Here is a 25,007-nt window from a genome sequence, read left to right on the forward strand (position 1 = left end):
AATGAAATAAAAAAGTTTGCGGACGTTGTTTAAGGTTTTGATAAAATAACTAAGACTTACCAACAGAGACAACAATCTTTCTCTTTGCCAGCTTTGTAATGATATCCATATCTCCAGCCACCTCTGGGGCAATAGTAATAATGCTAACGTCGTCCAACGAGCCGTAAAAGTTCTCCAGATCTTTAATGTTAATATTTTCTAGGTTTTTTATCAAGTGTTCTTTGTGAGCACCTCGTTTGTCCGGGTTGATGAATGGCCCTTCAACGTGAAGCCCTATTTCAAATGAAAGATTTGATAGGCTAGGGTACATAAAGACCTTACAAATGTATTACATTGCAATTACTGTTACCAGGCAACTTAGAACAGTCAGACAAGAGAATTATTTAAAATGTAGAATGAAAACAATGCATTCCAACTTTGGGTAGGAGAAAACCACTACCACAGGAAACCCATAAAAGGCAGGAAAGTGATTGGTGGGGGCCGTCAATCACTGGATCATGTGATCATCATTTACTTACCAAGAACTGTAGCTCCATGAGCTCCTCCTGGAGTCCTTCTGATACTTGGGAGAACCTTGAATTGTGAAAATAGAAATGTTTGTTATTATTCTATTTAAATATAATGTTCATTATGTATGTTAAAGTGCCTACTCAATATTTTCAGCATCGATGTAACATGAGGTGAATAGTTGAATGGTAAGATATTTTTACATGATTTGATTGATGCATCTTGGAGATATCAAGGTTTATATTTCCAATATGTTAATGAGTGTGATGTCATAGGAGGCGTTATTAAATATACAAAACTCTTCTGAGGCAGTGAAACATCCTGTATAGAATGTCATTGCCTTACTCGGAGTTAATAGAAAGGTTTGTTTCCTTATATCAATAAGTGTTTCAATTTACAAATGATGACAAATAAACTTAAATACATGTACCTCCCTTGACATCATTTTTATTCATGGAAATGTTTTTTATTCGTGGAAGTTAAAAACCCAAGATATCTAGAATTAACTGTCCAGAATATAAAAAAATAATAGAGCTCTACAATGGTGGTGGTAGTGTTAATGATGATGGTGATGAAATAAGTGCACATGCCATTGTCTTTCATATTATCATCCTCACTACATGTTTACAGTAGTTGGGGCTTTTCCACATTCTAGAAAAAACATTTTGAAAATATTAAAGAGTGCTTGCATCATTGTCCCTTTATCACCATCCTCAAATTTGTTTGTTTATTCTTAAAGTCCCTATTGACATCGAAGATGATGATTGTTATAACTATTATCCTTACTGTTATAATCAACAGGTGTAAACTTAAAGTTGAGCAGCAAACATAGGAGTTATGTTGTACCTTTTTGTAGAGACTTTCTTCAGATGTGATAACAGTTGGGCAGAATGATGTACAGCCATGTTGAAGCAGACCTTTAGCAACCTTCATAACACCTTCTTTCATAACATCTGAAGGCGTGGAAAAATCTACCCCAAAACCACCTGAATATTAAATGAAAAAAACCACAATAATAAACAACTTTATTATATTATAAACAGCATTATTGCAAGTTAAATTCCTTAGCAGTGATTTCAGGAAAACAGAAAGCCGATTTCATTTAGTGACGTTACCCCCTGAGGTGCTGTGGTTTGATTCCTGGACACAGAGTCACATGTGAGCATTGTTTTGTTTTGTCTCTCCCTTGATTCATGGATTGTTCTCCAGATTGTCCTCCCTCTGCAAAACCATACCAATTTTCTAATTCCAATTTGATTGATAAGTAATTTTTACACTCTTATGCCTTTACTACTCCTGTGTGGATGGCTTAATGCCTAACAGGTTTACTAACCCAATCAATAAGGCAGTAAAACAGATCAAATTAGAATTCAGAAGTCAACTTTTTTTGGAGGGAGGATAGACCAAAAAACCTGGAGGAAAAACTCTTGAAGCTGAGGAGAGATCCAAAAAAAAAAACTTTTGAGGGCTCAAACCTCATTCACATTGGTGAGAGGCAGCATATTAGCAGTGCATGCCACCTGTGCTTCAGATCAGCCCAGAGAATATTTCAACATTTGATCTGCCGAGTTAGTCATTCCCTGACTTTGATCAGAGCAATGGCTGCTTTAGGGCTTGATCTGTGAGTTAGTCATGTCCTGACTTAGATCAAAGCAAACATTTTTTCAGGGTTTGACAAAATTATTTTTGGGGGGTTTGTTTTGTTTGTTTATCTGATCATGAGCTAGAGATTCAATGAAAATAAATCTTACCATTGATCTGTACATCTATGAAGCCAGGGGCAAGGATGAGTCCTCCACAATCAATCTCAACATCAGCTTGCATCTTCTCATGCCAAAACACTTCTCTTGGATCAAGGATTTTACCACTCCTGATCCATAAGTCTTCTCTAATAAGAGCACCATCGCGCAACAGCCGGCAATTGAAGAACTTGTATAATTTAGACATGATGAAAGCACTGAAGATAAATGGGATTGTAATAATTATTAAAAATTATTATGGATTCCTTTCATATTCTTATCATATATTGTTCATTATTTTTATACTGCACCAATAGCTATTGCCTTGTTATACTTACAACTATGTTACACTGCTATAGTTGTGTATTACTGTCGAATAACTTTACAAGCGAAATCAGCCATATTTTTTCGAGCCCCACAAGGAAATTGAGTGTTGTATAATAAATATTATTAACATATAATGGTTTGACACACAGTTTGATGCCCTCTTTTCTGGTGGCAGAACTTATTTATACATTTATACAACATGTTCCCATCTTATTTAAGGTGCGGCTTAACCCTGTTCCTGAATAAGATGCATCTTATTCAAAATTAAAACATTTTTTAAAACAAATTTTGTATTTTCTGTTCATGCTGTCACTTCACTTGTTATGTAAGATGCGCCTATTTAAGATGCGTCTTATCCCCCCCTCCTTCCGCATAAGTGGCCCTATTCTCTTGACCAATTTTTAACAATTTATACCCGGGGGGTACTCTTCTCAGTTTAGGGTAGGGATGTGCCGCTGAGCCCACTGAACCCTGACCCTGTTCCAGAGTAAGATCGCTGAAATTCATACCCTGTTCCAGAGCAAGATTGCTGAAAATCATACCCTGTTCCGGTATTGCAAAAATGGATACCATGTTTCAGAGAGGAGAGAGCATGATTTCATATACCCTGTTCCAGAGTGAGCGCGATTTTATATACCCTGTTCCAGAGTAGAAACGCTGAAAACCATACCTTGTTTGGCAGCACGTACTCATATAGTGAATATAGGGGAGTACCCCCCCCCCCCCGGGGAATTTATATTACAGTAGCTCAACTAAATGAAAGGTGAAGATGTCTTATAGGGAGTTCCCTGTTAAAGGAATATGGTGGTGAGTACAATTTGGTAGGACTCATTCATGAATGAATTCATGAACAGTTCTGATAAATATCCTTATTTAAGTGTCTAGTCGTTGTACACTTTCGCACTAATTGGGGACACTTTTCACTCACACACACTACCACTACATTCAGTATTTTTTGATCCAGGCATGATGAGCCTGAAAAAGAATGTTCACTTAAGTTAAAAAGAAATGCAAAGATATACAATAAAGGTACACTTCAAATTAAGTAAACAGATCATAAATGAAACACATCTGATCAAAAAAACACAAATGCATCGAGCCAGTCAAGTTCTGTTTTCTTATAAAAAAGGCAGCTCTATTACATGATGTAAAGCTCGTGATTAATGAAACTTCATCCGTATTCCCGTATTCTGAAACTGCGATCCAGACGTATTTTATCAGAGTAAAACACCAGTAACACCCGATCCGCGTACCACATGACACCCATTATGTCAGTTTTATGAAGTACCCTCGAGAGCCAATGAAAACAAGCTCTTACAAATACAATAAAAACCGCTTATTTATACCAAAAAAGCCTCAACTTTAAAGCCTCATAGACTTACCTTGGTATTAATTGTTGCTTAATACTAAACGAGCGTTGAAAAGAGCAATAAAATTGTATAAAAGCCGAGGTGATCGGCCCTAATAACCTAATGATCCGGCAGCCATATTGGATATGCGCCAGTAGTGTTTACAAACAGCGGTTATTCGCTGCCGATCAAAATATGTGATCCACACGTGTTTCAGAGAGAAGGGAAAAGATCGTAAAAATGAGCAAAAAGAGACAAGAAATATGGCAGGTTTGCGAGATCTGTGGTAGACTAGTGTATGTACGACATGTTGAAGATCATAAAACTCTATGTGATGGTCGTGGTATAGAGTTATTAGACAAGTACTGTTTCATTGAAGATGGTGTCTTGTATGGTAGAGTTGTGGACAGACAGGCAAAGCTCATTACCGGTAACAATTATTCAAGCTTTGTTGCTATATGTATTCTATCATTTTCTAAGCAAATAGTATTTATTACAAGGTTATTATTATATTGGGCATTTGTTGACTTTGGGTTACCTGTGTTGTTGTGTGTGTCATGAGAAGGGCTGGGCAGGGAAGCTGCTTTTATTCTAATACCCAGTTAATAAATACAAGTCTGCTTTATTTTCCAATCTAAGACTCTAACCCATTTTGACAGTGCTCTGCAGTCCTTGTATAATATTGTGTAATATTTTATGAAATATTTTCATACTATTCTGGGAAAGTTAGTGTACTCGTAGATGACATGTATTTTCTTTTATTATGATACAGACAGTAAATTCCCATTGCCATCCAGAGATGACATCATCTTACTGAACATTAATACAATGAGAACAGCCAAGATTTGCATTGGTGGAAAAGTCCTTTTGAAATCACAATCAAATTATGTATGTTCACATCTGTTTCTGTATGTAGAGGAGGCATCGCGTTACAGTAATTTGTTACACATTGTTTATACTGTGCCAATTTGCAATTCAAAATTCACCAAATATGTTGTTCATTATTGATATGAGGCATGAACTGGATCTGTGGCAAGGCATGAACTGGATCTGTGGCAAGGCAAGGCAAAGGCAAAGGCAATTTATTGTCACCATGTGCATGGATTGTGTAGTTCCAGAAACCCCCCCCCCCCCTCCTCACAGAGGAATTTGGAAATTCCAAGGGGTAGGGGTGTAGGGTCAGAAAAAGAACAAAATTGAATAGTTTGTACGGAAGAAAGTTTGAATTTCTGATGTGTGATAAATAACTAAAACAATGTACCATGCATGTACATGTAATCATATTTGTTTGTTGGTGTATGTTCAGTCCAGCTAATATCCAACCATTTCATATTGTTTAATTTCTTTTTACAGGCTGTCTGTCTTGCTTGGCCATCAAGTTCAATTTCACCTGAATGTAAGTACAACTTGTATCTGTTTATTTTATTGACTATGGGAGGGTGGGACAGGGTGTCAATCAAATTGTTTATCAAATCAAAACAACACAATCCAAAACAACAGCTGATGTTTGGAAATATCACCTGCCTTGCATTGTTTCATCAATGTGGTTATGAGTTATAGTTTTAAAGTATGGACGTTTTTTTATGATATCTTTTAGGTGTGGCACTTTCTTCTATATGTATCTTAAACTGCAAGGTGAGGAAAAAACCCGGGTTGTATAGTTTTCTTGATTATTTGCACAAGTCAGACAGTTAAGTTGCAAAATATATTCAAACATTTAGCCCCTCGTTTTTTATCTCTGCTGGTGCTGGCCAGCCCATGGTCATGCAAACCGGATTACCAGAACTCTGAGTAAATAAAAGGGCTAGCTTTTCCATATCTTTGTCTCTTTCTCTCCTCCTTTTATTTGCAACACTACAGTGTCAGATTTAAGCCAATGACAGTTTTACATTATTTTATTTTATAGTTGTCTTCAGGTGATCCCATCCAAGTTAGCAAACTAAATGGAATATGCATGCATGCTTCAAAGGTTGAACTCCAGTTATGGTAAGTCTCTTCAACCATGTATTTGCATGTGTTCATTGCTTCTTTATTAATACAAAATTTGTGTTAATGATAATATTTATCAGGTATTATCAAGAAGCAATGAACACATGCAAATACAGTTAATATATAGTTAATTGGAGTTCATTATTACAAAAACATTAAAAAACGTTTTGATGCAATTCAGCAACCAGGTGGAGTTTGAAGTAAACAAGTCATTCACGAATTACTGCCTACAGCAATTAGGTAAGTAATTATTAAATTCTTATTATTTAATATCTAAATATTATGTTACATAATTGTTAATAAAATAACTAAATATATATTAGTTAAATCATGTGCCCCTCTAACCCTTTATAAAAGAGTTCCAAGCAATAGAATTTAAAGTATAATAAAGTTTTAATGTGGAGCTATATATTGGCTGTCTAGGTAATGAGCCAATGCCCTTACAAATCATTCTGAGTTATAGGAGATTCCCCCCCCTTCCCTTTGATAGAATCTTAAACAAAATCCTATTGTTAGTTCTATATTGTGATATTTTTTTCAGATGGGCATCACATTTCCGAAGATGATTTTTTAGATGTCACATATTATGGTCAAGCAAGAAGGTTAAAGGTTTTAAATGTGTCGGGTCCAAAGAATACTACTTCATTTGTAACACTAAAAAAAGACAAAAGCTTTGGTATTGCGAATATGGAAAATAGAAAAACTGAATCAAACTGTGATGATAAAAGAACTTGTGGAGATGATTCTAGTCAAGAATTGAGTCAGCAACTGCTGTCTTTATCACTTAATGCTGCTACAATTTTGGATGGCAAAAATCAAAAGACTTCAAATGTTGATAACAGTAAACATTGCAAACTTAGCTCTAGTATGGAAACTGATAGTCTAACAGAGCAGAACAGGACCAATGAAAGTACTATACCTCATGATCAGCTCTATTATTATGTGTCATCTGATGAGACATTTTTGACTGTTGTCCCACATGGCACAACAAGAAGCTCTGATAAGACATCTAGGAATAAGCTGACTTTTAGTTCAATTGGTGGGCTTGGTGCACAAGTACAGGCTGTACGAGAGATGGTAGAAATGCCTCTAAAACACCCTGAATTGTTTTCTGCATATGGTGGGTACTTCTTAACATTACCATGTGAATCTGTATCTGTCCAAGATAATATTGTTTCGTAATACTTCTTAAGCATTGAGACAAAACCAGCTGCTGATACAAGTAGTTGAGAATGGGAAGCGTTAAATATAGACTGCGTCACACAGACTTTTTCTCGGACTTAACTGAGAAAAGTGCGGATGTGACGCAGGCTACGTTAAGCATTTAATGATAAAACATTGAATTTGGCTACCTGAGTTCCCATCTTCACTTTAAAAGCTTACAGAAAGGAAGAGTGGGTACTCCCCCCCCCCCCCCCCCCCCCATGACTAATAATGACAGAGTTTGCAGATATGTTGTGTAATACTTGTGGCTTTTGGATTATTGTCAGGTGTTCCACCTTCTCGTGGTGTCCTGCTGTATGGACCATCAGGTACTGGTAAAACCATGGTTGCACGTGCAGTAGCCAATGAAACAAGGGTGCACTTTATATGTATTAATGGTCCGGATATCTTAAGCAGGTGAGTCATTGATCAACCATAGCTAAACAAGGTACAGTATAGAATACTTTAGATTGTTTAATCGATTCGCGCACTCTTCACTCTCTTTAGAGTAAATGCTTTGTTAATGACGGAGATCATTTAGAGACCTTTAGCATCAGGTTTTCAGCAGAACTGCTAGGGATCACGCCCAGAAACACGCCCGTAAACACGGAGAAAAACACTCAGCATCAATGAAATTCAATATGGTGCCTCTTCCAGCAACAACTTCGTTATGACGCCTTCCTAAATGTCGAACGTTTGACGAAAAACGTCTGACGTTGAACTGCAGTTTGAGGTTTGTGGTACGTAGCAAGAACGTCATGCTAAAGGTTTCTTATCAGCTTTTACACGGGATGAACTGTCAGTAAACATACGCGTGTCGATCGGCTCACAGCTGTTGTTGATTTGACACCCCCATCTTGATCTTCCTTGAGCATTTTTACACCTGTACTTCCGTAAGAAATCTTTATAATCAAATGTATGAAAGCCGTGTTACTCAAGGCGCATTTCAAGAAAAGACAACGGACAAAATTCTACTCTTGCTGTCAATGGCCTTGGGTCACCCATGTATAAGTTGCGAAGCTGGGTTTTGTGAGCTGGCCCAGAACAATATATTTATGTGATTACAGGTACTACGGTGAGTCTGAAGCTCGTTTGAGGGAGATATTCAGCGAAGCAGAAGAACAAGCGCCGAGTATTGTTTTTATCGATGAGATCGATGCGCTGTGTCCACGACGAGACAAAGTGCAGAACGAATTTGAGAAACGAGTTGTTGCTACACTCCTGACGTTGATGGATGGTATGGACAAGGTGAGATACCTCATCTGGATTCAGGATCAAATGTCGCGAAGGGGAGATGAGTAAACCTCTTTACCTTTGGCGTGATGTTTATCCAGTTCAGACCACATGTCATTCCCTAGAGTATCATTTCTTTGTTCAACGATTGCGCACGAGGAAACACATGAATATGGATACGACTCAAACAAAGAATTTTATTCTCAAGGGGATTATAGGTGGTGTGAAATGATAAAACATTACGCCATAGGTAAAAAGGCCTGTTAAGAAGGAACCGCCATTTTCCCATTCTTTGTAGTTTATCAGTGATAAACTGCAATAGTCACGTGTATAAGAAAAAAACTTGAACCCTGTCTAAAACGTTCGTAATTATACTGGTTACACGTCGTTTAAGTTCCTTTCTATTCAACGCACCAACGCAGTCCCAACTATTAACTTTTGGCATTATCCGTTTTTGTAAAAATCAAGTGCAATCCTTTAAATTAAATTTTGGTTTCTGGATAAAAAATTGAGAAAAAAGGAAATTAAAAGTCACTAATGATGACTGAATACAATTAATTGGATAATGAATTGAAGCGGCACCGCCATTTTACGAGTCCCTTTTATCATTGCTAAGGTGTATTTTTTACGTCTTACCCTTTCTATTTTTTATGGCAAGGGCGTAGGTCACGTGATGGTTTTAGCAGCCACGAATCGACCTGACGCACTCGACCCAGCCCTTCGTCGGCCAGGTCGATTCGATAGGGAAATAGAAATAGGAATACCAAATGTAGCCAGCAGACGCGAGATAATTACAACTGTGTTAAGGAATGTACCAAACAGCCTACGAGACGACGAAATTACGAGGTATGTGTCTACGGGTCCTAAACATATTTAACGGGAAGGGAAGGGGCGACTTGAGATTGAGTAAAATCAATGCCTTTGGTCAGTCGGGCGACAGAATTTTTTTCCTTCGAGGACAACAAAAGGATAGTAAGCTAAACTAATGTTTTTCGAATTCCTAAGATCCTGTGTATATAGAACAAAATAAGTAGGTGGAGCGGTAACCCTGTATTACTTATGGAATTGTAATACTACTATAAAAAAACAATCAAAATGAAGTAATTTGGTGCGTGAAGACAATGCATTTTCACCACAATACCATTCCTATTTCCTTTACATCGAAGCTTTGCTGATACCTCGCATGGATACGTCGGAGCAGACTTGGCAGCTGTTTGTAAAGAGGCCGGGCTACTGGCTTTTAAGCGTTGCCTTGGTAACGAAAATCGTGGCAGTTCGCAAAATGAGAAGACCGAAGTTAAAGATGAACGAGTCAAGAATCAGTTACTCGTGACAAGTGAAGACATGAAGCTGGCGTTCAGGCAAGTTCGACCCAGTGCCATGAGAGAAGTAGCTCTTGACATCCCTAAGGTAAGCAAGGATGACAAGAAACATTTGCAACAACCCCCCTCCCCCATACACACACAAACACACACACACACACACACACACACACACACACACACACACACACACACACACACACACCCTTCCCCTAATAGGACACTGCCATTGTGGCGTCATGCATTTACCATCATTCTTGTTCAGTTATTTAGCACCAATTGTCTTACTATTCTCATGAGGGAAGACAAATTTGAATAAGAAAGAAATTCGCCAAGCATTTTCGTAGTGGTTCTAAAATGACGCCATCATGCAAACGGCCAATTAACTATAGAGTACCAAGTACAGAGTCGCATGTCACTTTTTTTTCTTCTTTTTGTTGCGTTTCCTTAGGTTCGTTGGAATGACGTTGGAGGAAACAAAATGATCAAGCAGAAACTAAGAGAGGCTGTCGAATGGCCTTTGAAACACCCAGAGGTAAAGAGAGAACTTCTCTGTTGATCTTCCTATAATTTTTTCGCAGATACACTTTGATTGTAAAACTAAATGCACTAGGCCTTATAAGCTGAAGCTGAAAAGGTCCACTAAAATACCAAAGGCATGATCTTGGATCAACTCGCCTCTTTTAGGGTACTTTTGATATGAAGATAATCCTTTCCCCACTCTTGACAGGCGTTCCATCGCATGGGTATACGCCCACCACGTGGTATTCTTATGTACGGGCCCCCTGGCTGCAGCAAGACCCTTATCGCCAGGGCGTTAGCTACTGAGACAGGACTAAACTTTATTGCTATTAAAGGACCTGAGCTGTTCAGTAAATGGGTTGGCGAGTCTGAGAAGGCAATACGAGAGGTAGGTCTTGTCTTTCTGTGCGTACAAATGCCCCCAAATATATGTTTTTAAAAAAATCCTTCAAATTTCATCGATACCATGAAACAACCTCTAGGTTGATCAGCTGAAGCAAGGCCACGGCTAGCTCGCAGATCGAATTAGAATCTAGCGTGTCAAATTTTGGGGGGCGAGGGGGGGGGGGGGGGGGGGGGGAGGGGGAAGAAAAGAAAAAACCTCGAATCACGGGAGAGACCTTATAAACTCTACTCACATGTGGTGCCAAACTGAGACCGGTCCTGGGGTAAGAGGCGAGTGTACTGCCGCACACCACCCTTGATTCCAATAATATTCCCATGATGTCTGTGATTCCATCCTAATCAGTATTGTTTTGTGGTTTTGGTATTAACCAGGTTTTCCGCAAGGCGCGCGCTGCAGCTCCTTCCATTGTATTCTTTGACGAGATTGATGCTGTTGCTGTACAGCGAGGTAGTGATGGTGATGGCCATGGATCGTCTGTGTCTGACCGAGTTCTAACCCAACTTTTGACAGAATTAGATGGCGTAGAAACACTCAAAGGTACTTAAAAACATTCGCTTGCTTTTCTTTATTCTGCTCTGCTCTGCTGTGCTCTATCCCTGAATTGTGATTATTGTTTGTCTTTTGTCTCAGATGTGATCTTGATAGCAGCAACCAATAGACCAGATATGATTGACAAGGCACTCATGAGGCCTGGCAGACTAGACAGAGTAATTTATGTACCTCTTCCTGACTGGGACACTCGAGAAGACATCATAAGAATTCACCTAAAGCGGACTCCCTGTGGTGACGATGTTAAAATCGAAGACTTGGGCGAAAGGACTGAGGGATACTCCGGAGCGGAGATTGCTGCCGTGTGCAAAGAAGCCGCATTGTCAGCACTAGAGGAAGACATCCAGGCGAAAGAAGTAAGGTGGAGACATTTTGAGAAAGCTCTTTCAGCCGTGAAACCAAGAATCAACATGGAAAGTACGAAATTTTATGACAAATTTCAGCAACGGATTGGAATTCATTCCATCTGAAAGAGTTTTTGAGCTAATGGATGAGTTTTTGGCACAAAAAAATATAGTGAAAACGTCCGTTAAACGATAGAAAAATGGAAAAATAAGACAACATGTACAAGAAACTACATTCTGAGAGGTAAATCGAGAATAAAATCCAGCTTTCGTTCAGATCAACGAAAGGCAAAATTCAAAATACATCTTATGTTTAGCAATGCAGCTATATTTTAATTCGATTATTTATAATTGAAAATCACATGAGGATCATGTGATTTATTTACAGAGCATTGTACATGGTTGCATATAAATATCTCAATTCATCGTTTACAAAGTACCTCACGGCGGCCATTTTGGCGGGACGTAATATTTTCTCATGCCCCCAACATGGCTACCATGGCTTTGTCAACTGCCTCTCTTTTTTTACACAAAGAAAGTCTTTTCAACTTTCTCGATCTTCGTTTTTTTATCTCTCTTGGATTTCCTTTTTCTTTCTATGGAACATTCCTCGCTTCCAGTACTTTCGCCACCACCAACTTTCGTGTAATCCTGGGGCGAGAGTTGCGCTGAATCGACTTCTGAGTCGCTGTTATCACTGCCTATGACAGTTCGAGTTCTGTTGGGTGACAGAGAGCGAGGATCGTTATTTTGCTTTGATCTGGGATTACAATCAGCACTCAAGGTTCTTCTCAGCCGATAATCGTCTTCGTCATCATCATAAGTCGAATAAGTTGTCTGTGATCGTAGCCGCACTTTACCTTTTCTCAGCAGTTCCCTGGTATTACTGTTTTCATTAGCGGCCCATATTTTGTCGAATTGTTTTACTGGTTTACGTTCAACTTCTTGTGTTTTATCAGGAACAAACATATCTGTAGCATCATCTGTATGATCTGTCTTGGTCTCAGGTATGGCGGATTCCTCGTCTTCAAAGCCTTTGTTGTCGGCACACAGCAAACTTGGTTCATCACTTGGGAAAGTTGGCTTCGATAACTCGTTTTCTTGTCGAATGTTGCTGTTATGATCAAGTTCTATTTTGACTTCTTCCTTGAACGGCATTTGCTCATCATTGACTCGGTCCTCATCATGTTGGTCAATCGGTTTTGCTTCATCTCCATTAACCTCCACCCACTTAGTTTCACTGTTAAGTTTCTTATCACTAGCAAAAACATCTTTATCATTGTCTTCAGCTTTCTTTTCATTCTCTTGGCTCTCTCCTATAACCTCTCGATGGGATTCCTTTGGGTCGAGAAGGTTGAGTGAAGACTGGGAAAGTCCTATTGTAGGCGGCCGCCTTGAGTGTGATGCACCAAATGAACTTGCCCTTCCACCGCCCAGATCCACTGTCAACAGATGCTGCAGCTATGAATAGACATATGAGAGTCCTTATAAAACATTCAATAGATATACATCTATAGTCAGTACATTTATGCATTCAACTTCAGTTTTAGATTATCTAAAGTCTGACTTAAAAACAAATGGTGGGGGTGTTGGTGGTTGTCATGGTGATGGCGATGACGGTGACGGTGGCGTTGATGAGGATGGTGGTCATGAAAATGGTGGTCGTGAAGATAGTGGTAATGAAGGTGGCGCTGGCGGTGGTGAAGATGGTGGTAATTTGAAGTGGTGATGCAGAAGAACATCGGCAACAACAAACTTTATTTTTCTTACTTCTTTCAAGTCTTTCTTGTGCTTGTTCTCTGTAGTTCCCTTTCGTTTCAACTTGGGAGTCACATCACACCAGACCGAATTGAGGATGCTCACTTCTCCAAGTTGTCTTTTAAGCTCGTTGTTTTCTTTCATCAGGCGAGACACCGCGTCATTCTCGCTGCTTGGAGTTTGCTTCATGCTTAATTCAACTATTTTTCTACAAAAAAAAAATTCTTCTTTTTTAAAATTTTAAGAAAATGAATGGTTTGGTTAGTATTTTGCTACTAGGTTCTCTTATCTTAGATTAGGGTTGTTATGAAGGCCTTTAAGGTCAAAAATCATGAATACCGCCAGAACAACTAAAATGAACTTCTCATGCTGACACATATATATTCTACCTAGAAAACGTCCCCAAAATTAAAACCATTGTTTTTGGCCTTTGGCTTTCTTGGATCAAAATAGCAAGTAAGAGCGTTGGTACCTTGCTTGGGGAGACCTAAATACTAGTCGGGAATGTTGGTCAGTGTCACTTAATCATAAAAGTAGATAAAAAAGGCTGGCGTGCGTGTTAGCTTCGCTTAAGGAATAGGTACAACCCTCCTGAATGGACCAACTTGGGCTTAACATTTTCCCATTTCGTATACTGATACATATTTATATGTCACTCAGAAGAAAGAAATGATACTCAAGGGACTGACACGTGGTAAGTCCGTGAAATGGGAAAACACTGGATTAGGTTTATTGTTTTTCTACGACTCACTTACCTGTTCAGTTCAGCATTTTCATACAACACCTTGCACATCTTTCCTGCCTCGATTATCTTAGACTGGCGCAGTCGATGTCTCAGGCTTTCGTTTTCCACCTTTAGATCTTCCACGTGACTGTCGTGTGTCATGTGGCCATTAGGTAGATAGGCCTCTGAGAAGGTGTTGCATCTTCTGTGTTGATTTGTTTGGTGGGACTTTGAATCTTCTTTGATGTTAAAACACGTATTTGATCGTATGGCAAGAGGTTTCCTTGTACATCTTGGCGTGTTATCAACACTGTTATCAACACTGTCTACATCGAACCTGTAAGATATGAAAGTTGATCATTTTAAAAATATTATCATTTAAAACTTTAAACAACAAGCATCTTTAGTATGAATTTGCTCAGCGTTCGCAGTCCGGGTGAGTCATGTAGTGGTGAAGCAAGGACCATGGAGCGCCCTAAAAAGTAGGGAGAGGGGGTGGGCTTAGTTTAGAAAATGTAGACGTTTAGACCAGTATGCGAAAGGTAAACCTTGTTATGGTTTTATACTGTTATGTCCATTTCAATAATGGAAATAATCTTGGATTTTGTAGAACAAATACAGTGTAGCAGACAGAAGTTCTTTTGCAGTCCATTCGTCTCTTTACGGTGCGGACGAAGGGCCAAGCATTCTGATTTTACTTTTAGTCTTTGTTAAAATTGTTAAAATTTCAGTTCTGGCGTAGATATATCTAAAGTCATTCTCGTTGAATTTTTTTCATGTTAGCACATGCCTTCGCGTTTAAGTTGTTTGATCTTTGGAAACTTAACTTGAATTTAAATCGAATCGGATTTACCACTTTAGGGTTGGAAGGAAAAACTATTAACAGGTTTTGCAACACACTTGATAAGGCTACTGATAGATCCAATTAGAATTGAAATTGATCTTTGTTATTCATGTTGAATTGTTTATTGAAATTGATCTTTGCTGAGGGATGAAAATATTTAATCTAATGTAATGATTTAAGGACTACCATACGTTGCCTTGCATCAGTTGCAGATGTTTGCCTGGTTTGGGGATTAGGTTGCACCTTACTAACCTGTTTTTATCGACCGGTCGCACAGTTGCGTTTAGAGCTTTTTGATCCCTGAGTTCCTTTTTGACCTTCGCCAAGTCAACCTGTAGACGCTGTATGGTGGCATTGAGAGCATCATTGGATGAGCGCTGTGCGGAACGATTGCTGTATTCCTTAGCAGCACGCATAACTGTGAGAGACTTTAGTTGAAGGAATTCTTCTGGATGTTTCTTCATTTTGCCAATCTGATGGTTAAGAAACAACTGAAAGACTAAGCAACATGCTCCAAAAGGTCATGCTGAACGCATAGTAAATGTAGACACTTTCAGACCGTAAACCTACGTAAAGTCAAACATCAAAAATCATAACACGGTTACGGTACGAATTGACAACATACTTTGAACCAATCATGACACGAGGTTTTTCTCCAATCAAATTTTTTGGGCGCTGCACTGTTACGAATCAAGCGTATCAAAAGATGCGAGCTCAATACGTTTCCAGTTACTTTTACCTTTGGAACAAAGATTAGGCACAAAGATATGGTCGTTGGCAGAATTAAGCACAAGGCCAAAACAGTCACGTGGGCGTCCCTATGGTCCGGGATCAGGAAGGTCAGCGGTACTCCGATGAACACAGCGAAAACGATGGTAAAAATACTCGTACAGATGAAATGGGAATCGTTTAGTGACTTGACCTTGACTTTACGCGTCTCCCAGGCAACAAAGCATCCAACCAATAGCATGAAACCTTTGTAGCCAAATATGACGTAATACCACGTGGTCATGGACTGGGAGTGACAGCACTCGTACTGAAAAAAGATCGCTTCGGAACTGTGGCTGTGTACCTGAGGGTAGAAGGATATTATTGTTTTAAACATGCCCAAACACATGCGGTTACATCAGACAGCATCAACACTGATGAATACGCCTTTTCAGCTTGGGTGCATTGTTTTAAAACTGTAGACCTAGGTTGTGTGATCTCTTCATCATCATCATCATCGTGTAGAATCTCCTCGGGGGTCATGGTGTGCGATGGCTTGCCGCGTAGGTCTGTGTCTCATACACGCTGTGATCTCTTAGCTTAGGGTAAATCACTATGCTCGTATCTTACCAAGAATTACCCGTAGTTATAGAATATTTTTTTTTCAAGGGAATGACACGTGGTCGTAAAAAGGAGAAAACATTGCGCTTCGCTTTTTTATCAGCTTGGCATCAACGGTTTTTACTTACCTTTCGAGTCGTGGTTTTCATATTGAGGGTGAATGGATCCAGTGCTGTCCATAGGCTAAACACAATGACATCAATCACTAGTAATATAAGAACCAGGCCAATCAGCTCACTGCATCCAAACATCTGAAATGGTCAAATTAGAGTCGGCCATTTAAAAAGTAGACCAGTAATTAGAAAGTATTCTCGATATAAGTGGCGTGCAATCCTTCCTACGAAAATAAAAGGACCCAAGATGTGACAGAATGTTGGTCGTTACAGTGTTATAAAAGAAGCCAAATCTGTAGTTGAACTCAACGTACCAACATGGTGGCAATGGCGTCAATTCTTCCATGGGGTGTTGAACAAAATTGACCAAAGCCTGGACTTTTGCTCCTATCATAAATGTTATTCCAATAGTAATCCTCTAACAAAAACACACCTTTTGCTTGGAATAAGCTTTGTTGAGTACTTGGTGGACCCTCCATGTCTTCGTAAACATGGCTCCAAACATCAGACTGTAGCCAATCCCAAGTAGAAACACTGTAATCTGAAGTAACATGAATTCAAACTAATATTATATCTTTTTGCTTGACTCATGAAACAGTAGCTGTACGAGTGCAAATGTTATATATCTTAGTGACATAATAGAAGGAAAAGATGGAAGCGGTTATTGGGAGTGAAGCCAGAAAGGGAGAAGAACTCGAGAAGAACTTGAGAAGGACTGGAGCTAATGAACGAGGGCGGACAAACAATTTTGTCGGATGAAATGACGATAGGATGTGTTCCTGATATAGCATGTCCAGGAATCATGGAGATTTGACACCTTATATACGAGACTATTGGTACTTACTGTGCACATATAAGGCAACAACTTTCCACTCAGGACACGACTGTCTAACAGTATTGAAAACACCGAAGCATAGATAAGGAGCGCTCCTACTATGATCACATTGTTCAAACAAGGGCTTGAAGACTTGATATAACTGGGAAGATATGAAAGATAATGTCTTTGCTTTGTCATAATAGATTCCTAGTTTCAATGGCGCAAAGCTGGCTTGTGCTTGCGTCATAATTTGTTCATTCGGTGGAAACTTTACTTGAACACTTTAGCTTGTGTTTGCACGTGTTTACGTGGCTCGTGAAGAAGATCAGGTATGGCACATTTACCTTCTGGTCCTCTTACTTTTCTAAACGCGTTCCGAATCATTGAGTAAGTCGATATTATAATACAATTCAAGTGTGTATGAGTATGTACACCCCTAACCACAGCAAAACGTTGGCTGTTAGGCAATCTTACCTGTTATGACGATACTTAATGTTAAAGGCGAGGAACAGCAGGGACAACAAGATACCACATGATGTCACTGTGATGATAAACCAGAACAGACTCCATGCGATGTATTCTGTTTGGTAAGCAATGTGCGGGGTGTCAGAAGGAGGGCCTGAACCTGGAGCAGGAAAGTTGCAGATGATGAGTGCTAGTGATGTTTGCAAAATTGTTGTATAAACTATGGTACTCGTAGAAGCAAACGAATGTACGGGTCTAGAGGCTTAGCTTTAGCTGCGGAAATTGTTGTGCTACAGGGACCGCGAAGGCTTAACATTAACTGCTGCACTGGAATGCGAGAGCCTCAATTTTAAACTTTTCAAGGGTGTGTTGGGGCATTGCTCTGGATCCTCAAGATTTGCCCCCTTTCCCTGTGCTACCAATGTAATGAAATTGACCATGAGTAACTAATTGCGCGCGGTTATCATGAGAGTGACCCACCTTGCCACATAACCTTGGATGTGTTGTTTTTAGTGATGCTTTTAATACTTGGTTCATAAACTGCTACTGTTAAATGTACTCCATCTGCAAATAGAGATTCGTGAATGACACAAGAGAAGGGGTAACTATACAAAGACGTAAAGGAATGGTTCATTTTCACTCCTAGGATAGGGCTTGTTTCCCTTGTGATCATAAACAAGTAAAAGTGACGAATCATAGAAAAAGGTTAAATTGAAGATGGAGAATCCTGTGAACGTATCCTTGATCTTGATGTGGTTGACAATTTTACAAAAATTGCATATCGTCTTACTTTGAAGTTGTTTAAGCCGAACAGGACCAACTCTGTCACCTTGCTTATTGAACTTTATATGGCCCTGATCGCGACAAACAAATTAGTGTCAATGGAGAAGAATTAAGGACTTTTACTTTATTAAGTTCTGTCATGAAAGCTAAGGCCGAAGGGTGTTCTGGGTAAACAGTTAATGTCACTAATAACATGCATATTGCAGTTCTTGAACATTGGTTCGAGTAACCAAACGAAGCAGCTTTGTCAGTTTTCACCCAAAACACCCCTCGGTCTTAGCGTCGATGTTTTAACCTTTTCACTCCGAAAACGTATTTTCAATTTGGTGTATACAGAAACCTCATGCAAAGACATTGTTACGGTCACGAGCATGGCTTCTAGAACAGTTTTCGTATGACTGTGAAAAAGTCGGTGCTGTATGCGTGCCTTGCCGTGACCATGATATTTCTTAAAATTTTGATTGGGGAATTTTTTTTCTCGGGCAATGTGATTGGTCTGGCAGTTCCGTGACCTTGGTGTGACTGTATCAACGCCGTGTTTATGCCGTGTTTCGGGCATTTGATTGTGGATGGAGAGTAAATTCTCGCGTAATGTGATTGGTCTGACGTATGCCTTGCTGTGTCACGACCGTGCTCGTGCCGTGAGGTTTTCACAGTCAAACGGAAACTGCTCTGTGGCGGATAGTACTTGCGCAAAGCGAGAGGAGCCTTACTTGATCCTCAGTTATACCTCACACTAATTCCTTGAAGCTTGCATGAGCTTTCAATATCAGAGTAAATGTCTCCGTGCAGGAAGCAGTAAAATACGCTCCCATGATAACTGAAGTACAAACTAATATGTAGAACGCTAACTAGCTCTCTGTCTATCATCAACGAATCATGTTACTGGCTTACCGTGACACCTTGGAATGACATGTCCTGAACTGAAGTTCGAATAATCTTTGCTATTTCTTTATTCTCGTAAGTAAAGCTATCAAGAGTCATGTTTTCTAGATGAAGTTTCTCTGCCGCTTTGTGCAACGAGAGGGCCATGACCCAGACTGCATCAAAGGCAAATGGGGCGTATGGATTGGAAGTACTAAATATGTTCCTTATGTCTTGAATTGTCTAGAAATACCAACAATTGAAGATCAATGTTTTAGTTTTAGGTCCCTGTGGACGACAATAATGCAGATCAGAATGATCGATTAAAAAAGGGCCATTGATCTTAATTGTGTAACAACTTGTTTCTTTGTTACTCTTTTTCTTTAATAGCTTTAGTTTCACCTTTTCTCTACTATAGTTTTGTTCAGTAAGAGATCGTCCAGTTTACCCAAGAACGTGAATGTCCTAACTTTTCAATAGATCCTTTCGGCCGCTCTACTTACTTCGAGCTCCTCGTTTTTTCCCAAGCACATGGCCCCGCTCTTAAATAGTCGCGCCACAACCCCTGCCCCGAGGGACACCAACAAAACACAAATGGACACTTAAGGAACAATACATTCCGTCACAATTGTATTATCAAGATTCTTTTAAAAAGAAGCAGCATCCATTGTATACATATTTGCTCAACCACTTACCAGACCAGATATACCAGGTTTGCCATTGGTCACAGGGTTCAAATGTTCAAAAGAGAAGTAGCCGCTTGTAGCACGTGTCAGTTGGTCTTGTGTACAATCAACTTGTTGGTCGTTCTTCAACCACCATTTATGGTTGTCATACCAGTCGAGTAGAAGCCATACGTACTTGGCACCATACATTCCAAGCTTGTATGCCTTGGGACGGAAAAAACACATCAGCGTCTGAATTATGCTCACGATATTGTTTAAGATGACATGGTAGTTTTGTTAAGCTTATGGATGGGGGTAATGATCATGTGATAACTGTATATAACTGTTGACATACGTGGGATGCTTATGACTGCAGTTGTGAACGAAAGCTGTGTAGCAAAACATGGGCGGATCTGATGTAGGAAGGACCCCCACACAGATGGGGAAAATATGTGATGTGCTGGCTCATCGGTTTGTCCTAGTCTTATAAATCAAGTCGTTGCCTTATGATAATAATGGTGACGACGTTGCTGTTGATAACATGCATATTTGCAAGTACAGTAGTATCATAGCATGCGATCGTACACGCTTGCTATAACTACTGAGCGTGTTACAACTTCAGGAGCAAAGCTTTAGGATTAAGCCTCCTGACTTACCTCACAGAACACTTGCCTTGCTTTATCTTCGTGGAACATACCCGCTATTATACGAGCATCTTTTTCCTAAAACAAAAAGGAGAATTCAGTCAACCACAAAAAGTACCCGACGTTTAATGGAAAACCCTGCCATTGTCAAAACTGCCAGGTAGAAAAACATTCCAGAAAATGTATTACCTTGAGTGCTCTGATTTCACTTTTAGAGTCTGTGGTAAAGCTTTCAGAAGCAACAATGGTGAAGTTTTGTTTTGCTAGTTCCTGGTGTAATTCAGCCATCATCTTTGTTCGATAAAAAGCAAAATATAGTAAAACACAAACTATCAAATAAAAAGGTCAATTCTGTCACATTAATAGTAAAGCCACAATAATGAACAATCAAAATATGTCATGATCTTTTCCATGTTTGGTCTATTTCCAATATTTGGAAGGCGTACGATTTTTCCAGTGTGCATGGTGGAGAACCCGTAATGCAGAGAACGAATGCTGACATGCAATCCGTATCATGGACTATCTAGAATCCAAGATTGAGTACCGAAACTCAAGTGAATTTGAACCGAATGTTGGTCTCACCTCGTTAAACTCACGTTCATTTTGAACCAGCGTAGCTATTCTATTCCACTTGTACAACTCAAAAAACTTCAGACTTGCTGCATTATAGGTAGACTGCGGTGCCACTACTCTGTACAATAGTGGATAGCGATCGTGATTTGAGAGCTCACTGGATGTAGATGCATATGAAACCTATAAAGAGAAATGGTCGCTTTTATAGACCCCTTGCAGCACGTCGCAATTGCAGCTTATTCATTCTTTTGTTTTGTCCTCCAAATTGAGCTTATTTGACGTCACATGCAAGGGGTCTATTACAAATATACGTTCCCTTCCCTTCTCATGCTCATTAATAATTCATGAGGAAACCAGCCAATCAATGGGCTATTTTTGGGTCACATGATGTTACTTGAAACCTGGTAAAGTCATGTGAAAGGAAATTCAGTCAGTCGGCTTCGCCTCGCACTGGTACTAATTGATTGGACTTGAAATCCCGTCCAGTCCTCATTCTCGGCTTTGAAATATTACTTGCAAACTTTATTCCCACTCTACCTACTTGAACTAAGTTCCACTGCCAAGCTGTTTGGGCCACAGATCGGGTCACAGATGAGCATCCAGCTCCAAAGAGCATTATTATAGGAGGTCTTCGCAAGATGTACTCAAACAACACCTGTGTACCGTAAGCTTCGTCGCACTAAAAAAAGCAAAGAAAATCAACGTTATGTTGGCAGTACCTGGCACAGCGCAATATCTATAAATGTTGGCCCTGATTATGCATTTCAGGTCGGAACCGATTCTTAATGGCTTGCTGTCTGATCGGCGTACTTAGAGATTGGTAAAATGGTGGCATGTTCACAGAAAATCTATTAAATTGTGATTGCATATGTCAAAGTAATTTCTATCAACCCAGCTCTTTATTTGCATAGTTTTAATCCACATACAAACAATCGGGTTGTTTAATAGACTTCCAATTTTGCAAACTATTCCTCCTATGACAGTATGTTTTGGATTTTTGGCCACAGCAACAATGAAATAGTTCTTTGTCTTTTTCACTTTTTTCTTTCTTTCATTCTTAGTCTCTAACAAAGTTTTTGTTCCTGTTTTTTATTCCCTACAATATCATCATTGATGTCAATCACCATTATCATTTTATTCATTTTCTTCTTCTTCAACCGCCAACTTCTCCCTTACTCTTGCAGACACCGTCTCCAAAATTACTACTTCTCATACAACATCTTTTTATGCCTTCGTAAGGGTTTCATTAAAGGTTTCTGTAATTAATTGGTATCTTCTCCAAATTGATGTCATCTTCACCATCATGATTATCTTCATTTAACTTCTCTTCTTCAAACGCTAAATTATTCCTTCGTCTTATAGGCCCGTCTCAAAAAATATCTTCTCATGCAACATCTTATTTATGCCTTAGTAAAAGGTTTCCATTATAGGTTTCTGTAATTGGTATTTACTACAAATCCGGTTTAAAGAAGATGTCTGAGTCGACCGTGACAAAGTACTCAAGAATTTTCGTTCACTCAACATGCTCATTCACAATATTTGTTGATGAAATATGAAATGTCCAAATCACAGACACAGTTAAAACCAAACACTACAAACTGAACAGTTCGCGTTCTGACAGTGTTGAACTTAAACAAACTTTTACACAAGGTAACCTTTACGTTTTCAAGCAAAACAACAGGGGGCTTTGCTTTTTCACGATGAAATTTTTGTATGTTGACAATTCAAACACAAATCAACATGCGTAACATTCCAAAGTTATTGAAATCGTTTGCAAAGATGGTTCCGTTTTTGAAGCACGAATGGGCTCTTTAGTACTGAATTGAATTGGATTCTGGATTACCTACGCCACTTGTAAATAAAAAAATGGATTAGGTGGGGCGTTATTTGTGACGCATTTGCAATACGGATAATCAAGTTTTGATCCACCATATATGAACTATATGAATTATCTAAAGCTGATCAGTATAAGCTCCTGTAGATAGAGAACCATCTCATGAGATTAAAGGACTCATTGGATAACACCGAGTCATAAGAGCAAACTTTACAAACTGATTGCAATAAGTATTGTCAAAAATCAGCAAGAATATTAAATAGTTAATCTTCAATGTGATACTATTAACAACTTTAAGTGAAACAGTTTGATCAATAATTTGGTACCTTCTAATTAAAAAATGCATTTGCCATCTACGTTATAGTACTGTTTCGCCTGGGGTGCGAGCAAGTCAACCTAGATGGTATGGTTCTCTCGTACGAGCTAACTTCAGACTCGGGATAGCTGTCAAAGTCGGTATGCTATCGTATTTACCTTAGTATCGTTGGGTAGCAAATAAAGCTGGTATTCTGGTAGTATATCAGTACGATTATTCACAATCTCCAATGCATTCTCACACACAAGCTGCAGTGAATCAATCGCATGGTGACTCCCGTGAGAGAACATCCCACCAAGGAAAAGCTTTGATCTTGTGCTGCGAACAGCGAGAAAATCCATACTAAAGAATACAAGAAGGTATATTAAAGCCTGTGGATGGCGATAGGTGTGTAGGAGCTTCATCTTTCGTAAAACTAATAAAGAGCTTTGTACATCTTTGTACTGACATTAAATGACTGCCATGATATGTCAAAACGCTCGCAGCGACACGGACAGCGTTGTTGCCCGCCTCATTTAATGCTAGCAACTTTCCTTTTTGTATACACTCACTAATTAACAAAGACCGTATCTCAAAACTAAGAGGGAAACACTCGACAAAGGTCAAGTCGCGGTAATCAAATTTGCTGTGCGTGGGTATGACGCTACAATGAGCACATTTCGAGTTATTTTAAAAGTTAATTATCCCTTTAATGTTTGCTCAAGGACACTTAGTTAAGCTTCTTGGGTATTATAAAAATGTCGCATGTCAATCAAAACAGTCTGCTTCTCTCTTAAATATTGAAAATCCTAAAGTGCCCCTAATGCCTAATCACAGACCTTATGTAAGTTGAAGATATATTCATTCAAATGCGAAAATCCAAATTTTTTTCGAAATTGGATGCATTCCTGATTTTTAAATGAGTTTTGAAAACGCGCCTTTTCATATAAGGACCGCGGGTAAGGGGGACTGGTGCGATACGTCATCGGGGTGATACGTTCCAAAAGTGAAAGACTTGCGCATTCTTCCAAGTTGGATTAACTCGTACAATAAGTAAAAGCTCAATATTTCGGCATATTTTCTTTCTTGAAACTTTTAAAAACAGCACTCTCGACCCACAAAAAAAAAAATGGTGTAGCACCCCGATAACGTAAGTCTATACAATTTTTCAGGCTTCTCGGACGCGGTACTGAATGAGAAATTTCGAGAGGAGTGGGCACGAGAATTTTGCCAACTTTTTCGTGCCGTAAAAAATCAGGAATTCGTTTGAAACGAGAAAAAAAAATTGAAAAACGCGTTTATGACAATGTGAGGATTTGTTCTAAATTGGTCTGTAATCAGGCACTAGAGGCACTTTAAAAGATCAATTCAGCGACGTTGATGACCATCGTATTTCCCGCCAACAATCGGAAAATTTGAAGTTTAAAATTAAGGTAATCTGAAATATTCGGAATACTAAAATGACTATAACCAACTGCATAATTATTAAGAAATTTTCGATCTAATTTTAGGTAATGAAAAATGCCAAAATTAATTAGTTTATCAGTTTGTGAGTTTGCCTCTACCTGATATTCCCACGTCTTCCGGGCCACGTCTTCCTCGGGAACCAGGGAGCTCAACCAGTCCGCCATTTCTCCATAGACTGGGATTTTCACTGGCTTTCATTTGACAAAAAAGTGAATACCCCGTTAATGCTAGTCTCCTCAGCAGTCGTTCTTAGTGTCGCTCAGTAGCGTTACACGGACCGACACTGAGAACGGCTGCAAAAGGCAAAAGGGAATAAGAAATCCGATTTCCCCAGATAAGAGT

The 25,007-nt window shown here is 39.2% G+C and overlaps 3 protein-coding genes and 1 long non-coding RNA gene across 5 annotated transcripts in view; 2 read left to right on the forward strand and 2 right to left on the reverse strand.

Moving 5' to 3' along the window:
* The window catches only part of LOC116291533 (uncharacterized), a 26,250-nt gene extending 24,703 nt beyond the window's left edge, over positions 1-1,547 (forward strand). The window contains exons 2-3 of the long non-coding RNA XR_004196589.2: positions 664-695; positions 1,309-1,547. This is a non-coding gene — a long non-coding RNA (uncharacterized LOC116291533). The remainder of the gene's footprint in view (positions 1-663; positions 696-1,308) is intronic.
* The window catches only part of LOC116291532 (N-acetylglucosamine-6-phosphate deacetylase), an 8,857-nt gene extending 4,791 nt beyond the window's left edge, over positions 1-4,066 (reverse strand). The window contains exons 1-5 of the mRNA XM_031698715.2: positions 3,956-4,066; positions 2,259-2,464; positions 1,354-1,493; positions 519-573; positions 61-273 (exon numbers count right to left, since the gene is read on the reverse strand). Coding sequence (XP_031554575.1) covers positions 61-273; positions 519-573; positions 1,354-1,493; positions 2,259-2,454 — 604 coding nt within the window. The 5' untranslated portion in view covers positions 2,455-2,464; positions 3,956-4,066. The remainder of the gene's footprint in view (positions 1-60; positions 274-518; positions 574-1,353; positions 1,494-2,258; positions 2,465-3,955) is intronic.
* Positions 4,067-4,116: 50 nt separating this feature from the next.
* LOC116291530 (ATPase family gene 2 protein homolog A) lies at positions 4,117-11,818 on the forward strand. Its single transcript, XM_031698714.2, has 15 exons — positions 4,117-4,352; positions 4,695-4,810; positions 5,276-5,318; positions 5,520-5,557; positions 5,829-5,908; positions 6,093-6,151; positions 6,453-7,031; positions 7,402-7,531; positions 8,182-8,362; positions 9,006-9,193; positions 9,514-9,757; positions 10,121-10,204; positions 10,400-10,579; positions 10,969-11,134; positions 11,228-11,818. The coding sequence occupies exons 1-15, from the start codon at positions 4,163-4,165 to the stop codon at positions 11,614-11,616; spliced, it is 2,667 nt and encodes an 888-aa protein (XP_031554574.1). The 5' UTR covers positions 4,117-4,162; the 3' UTR covers positions 11,617-11,818.
* Positions 11,804-24,991, reverse strand: LOC116291527 (gamma-aminobutyric acid type B receptor subunit 1). 2 transcript variants are annotated; one of them, XM_031698701.2, is made up of 19 exons: positions 24,764-24,991; positions 23,378-23,561; positions 21,611-21,748; positions 21,079-21,249; positions 20,686-20,787; positions 20,509-20,574; positions 19,883-20,077; positions 19,218-19,430; positions 18,331-18,394; positions 18,021-18,104; positions 17,550-17,700; positions 17,103-17,235; positions 16,692-16,799; positions 16,274-16,396; positions 15,556-15,888; positions 15,069-15,289; positions 14,004-14,309; positions 13,261-13,456; positions 11,804-12,951 (listed from the first exon to the last, which is right to left on the reverse strand). In XM_031698701.2, exons 2-19 carry the CDS (start codon positions 23,558-23,560, stop codon positions 12,016-12,018), a joined length of 3,723 nt encoding a protein of 1,240 aa, XP_031554561.1. In that variant the 5' UTR covers position 23,561; positions 24,764-24,991; the 3' UTR covers positions 11,804-12,015. The 2 variants fall into 2 exon arrangements, with proteins under 2 accessions (XP_031554561.1, XP_031554560.1); XM_031698700.2 differs by lacking the exon at positions 24,764-24,991 and having other exon boundaries at positions 23,378-23,766.
* Positions 24,992-25,007: the final 16 nt, after the last annotated feature.

This window comes from Actinia tenebrosa, unplaced genomic scaffold (genome assembly GCF_029948245.1).
Source record: "Actinia tenebrosa isolate PJP-AT-01 unplaced genomic scaffold, QUT_ActTen_1.0 PGA_scaffold6__47_contigs__length_16458017, whole genome shotgun sequence".
Classification (NCBI taxonomy): Eukaryota; Metazoa; Cnidaria; class Anthozoa; order Actiniaria; family Actiniidae; genus Actinia; species Actinia tenebrosa.

Bases quoted from the DNA above. Each gene is read 5' to 3' on its own strand.
- LOC116291527 (XM_031698700.2), bottom strand. From the start codon at position 23,623: ATGAAGCTCCTACACACCTATCGCCATCCACAGGCTTTAATATACCTT. The intron at 21,250-21,610 runs GTAGGTAGAGTG...TTCTCTTTATAG, and splicing joins GGCAGTGGAACTTAGTTCAA to GTTTCATATGCATCTACATC. The intron at 15,290-15,555 runs GTAAAAGTAACT...CTTAACCATCAG, and splicing joins GCCTAATCTTTGTTCCAAAG to ATTGGCAAAATGAAGAAACA.
- LOC116291530 (XM_031698714.2), top strand. From the start codon at position 4,163: ATGAGCAAAAAGAGACAAGAAATATGGCAGGTTTGCGAGATCTGTGGT. The intron at 9,194-9,513 runs GTATGTGTCTAC...TTTACATCGAAG, and splicing joins CGAGACGACGAAATTACGAG to CTTTGCTGATACCTCGCATG. The intron at 9,758-10,120 runs GTAAGCAAGGAT...GCGTTTCCTTAG, and splicing joins TAGCTCTTGACATCCCTAAG to GTTCGTTGGAATGACGTTGG.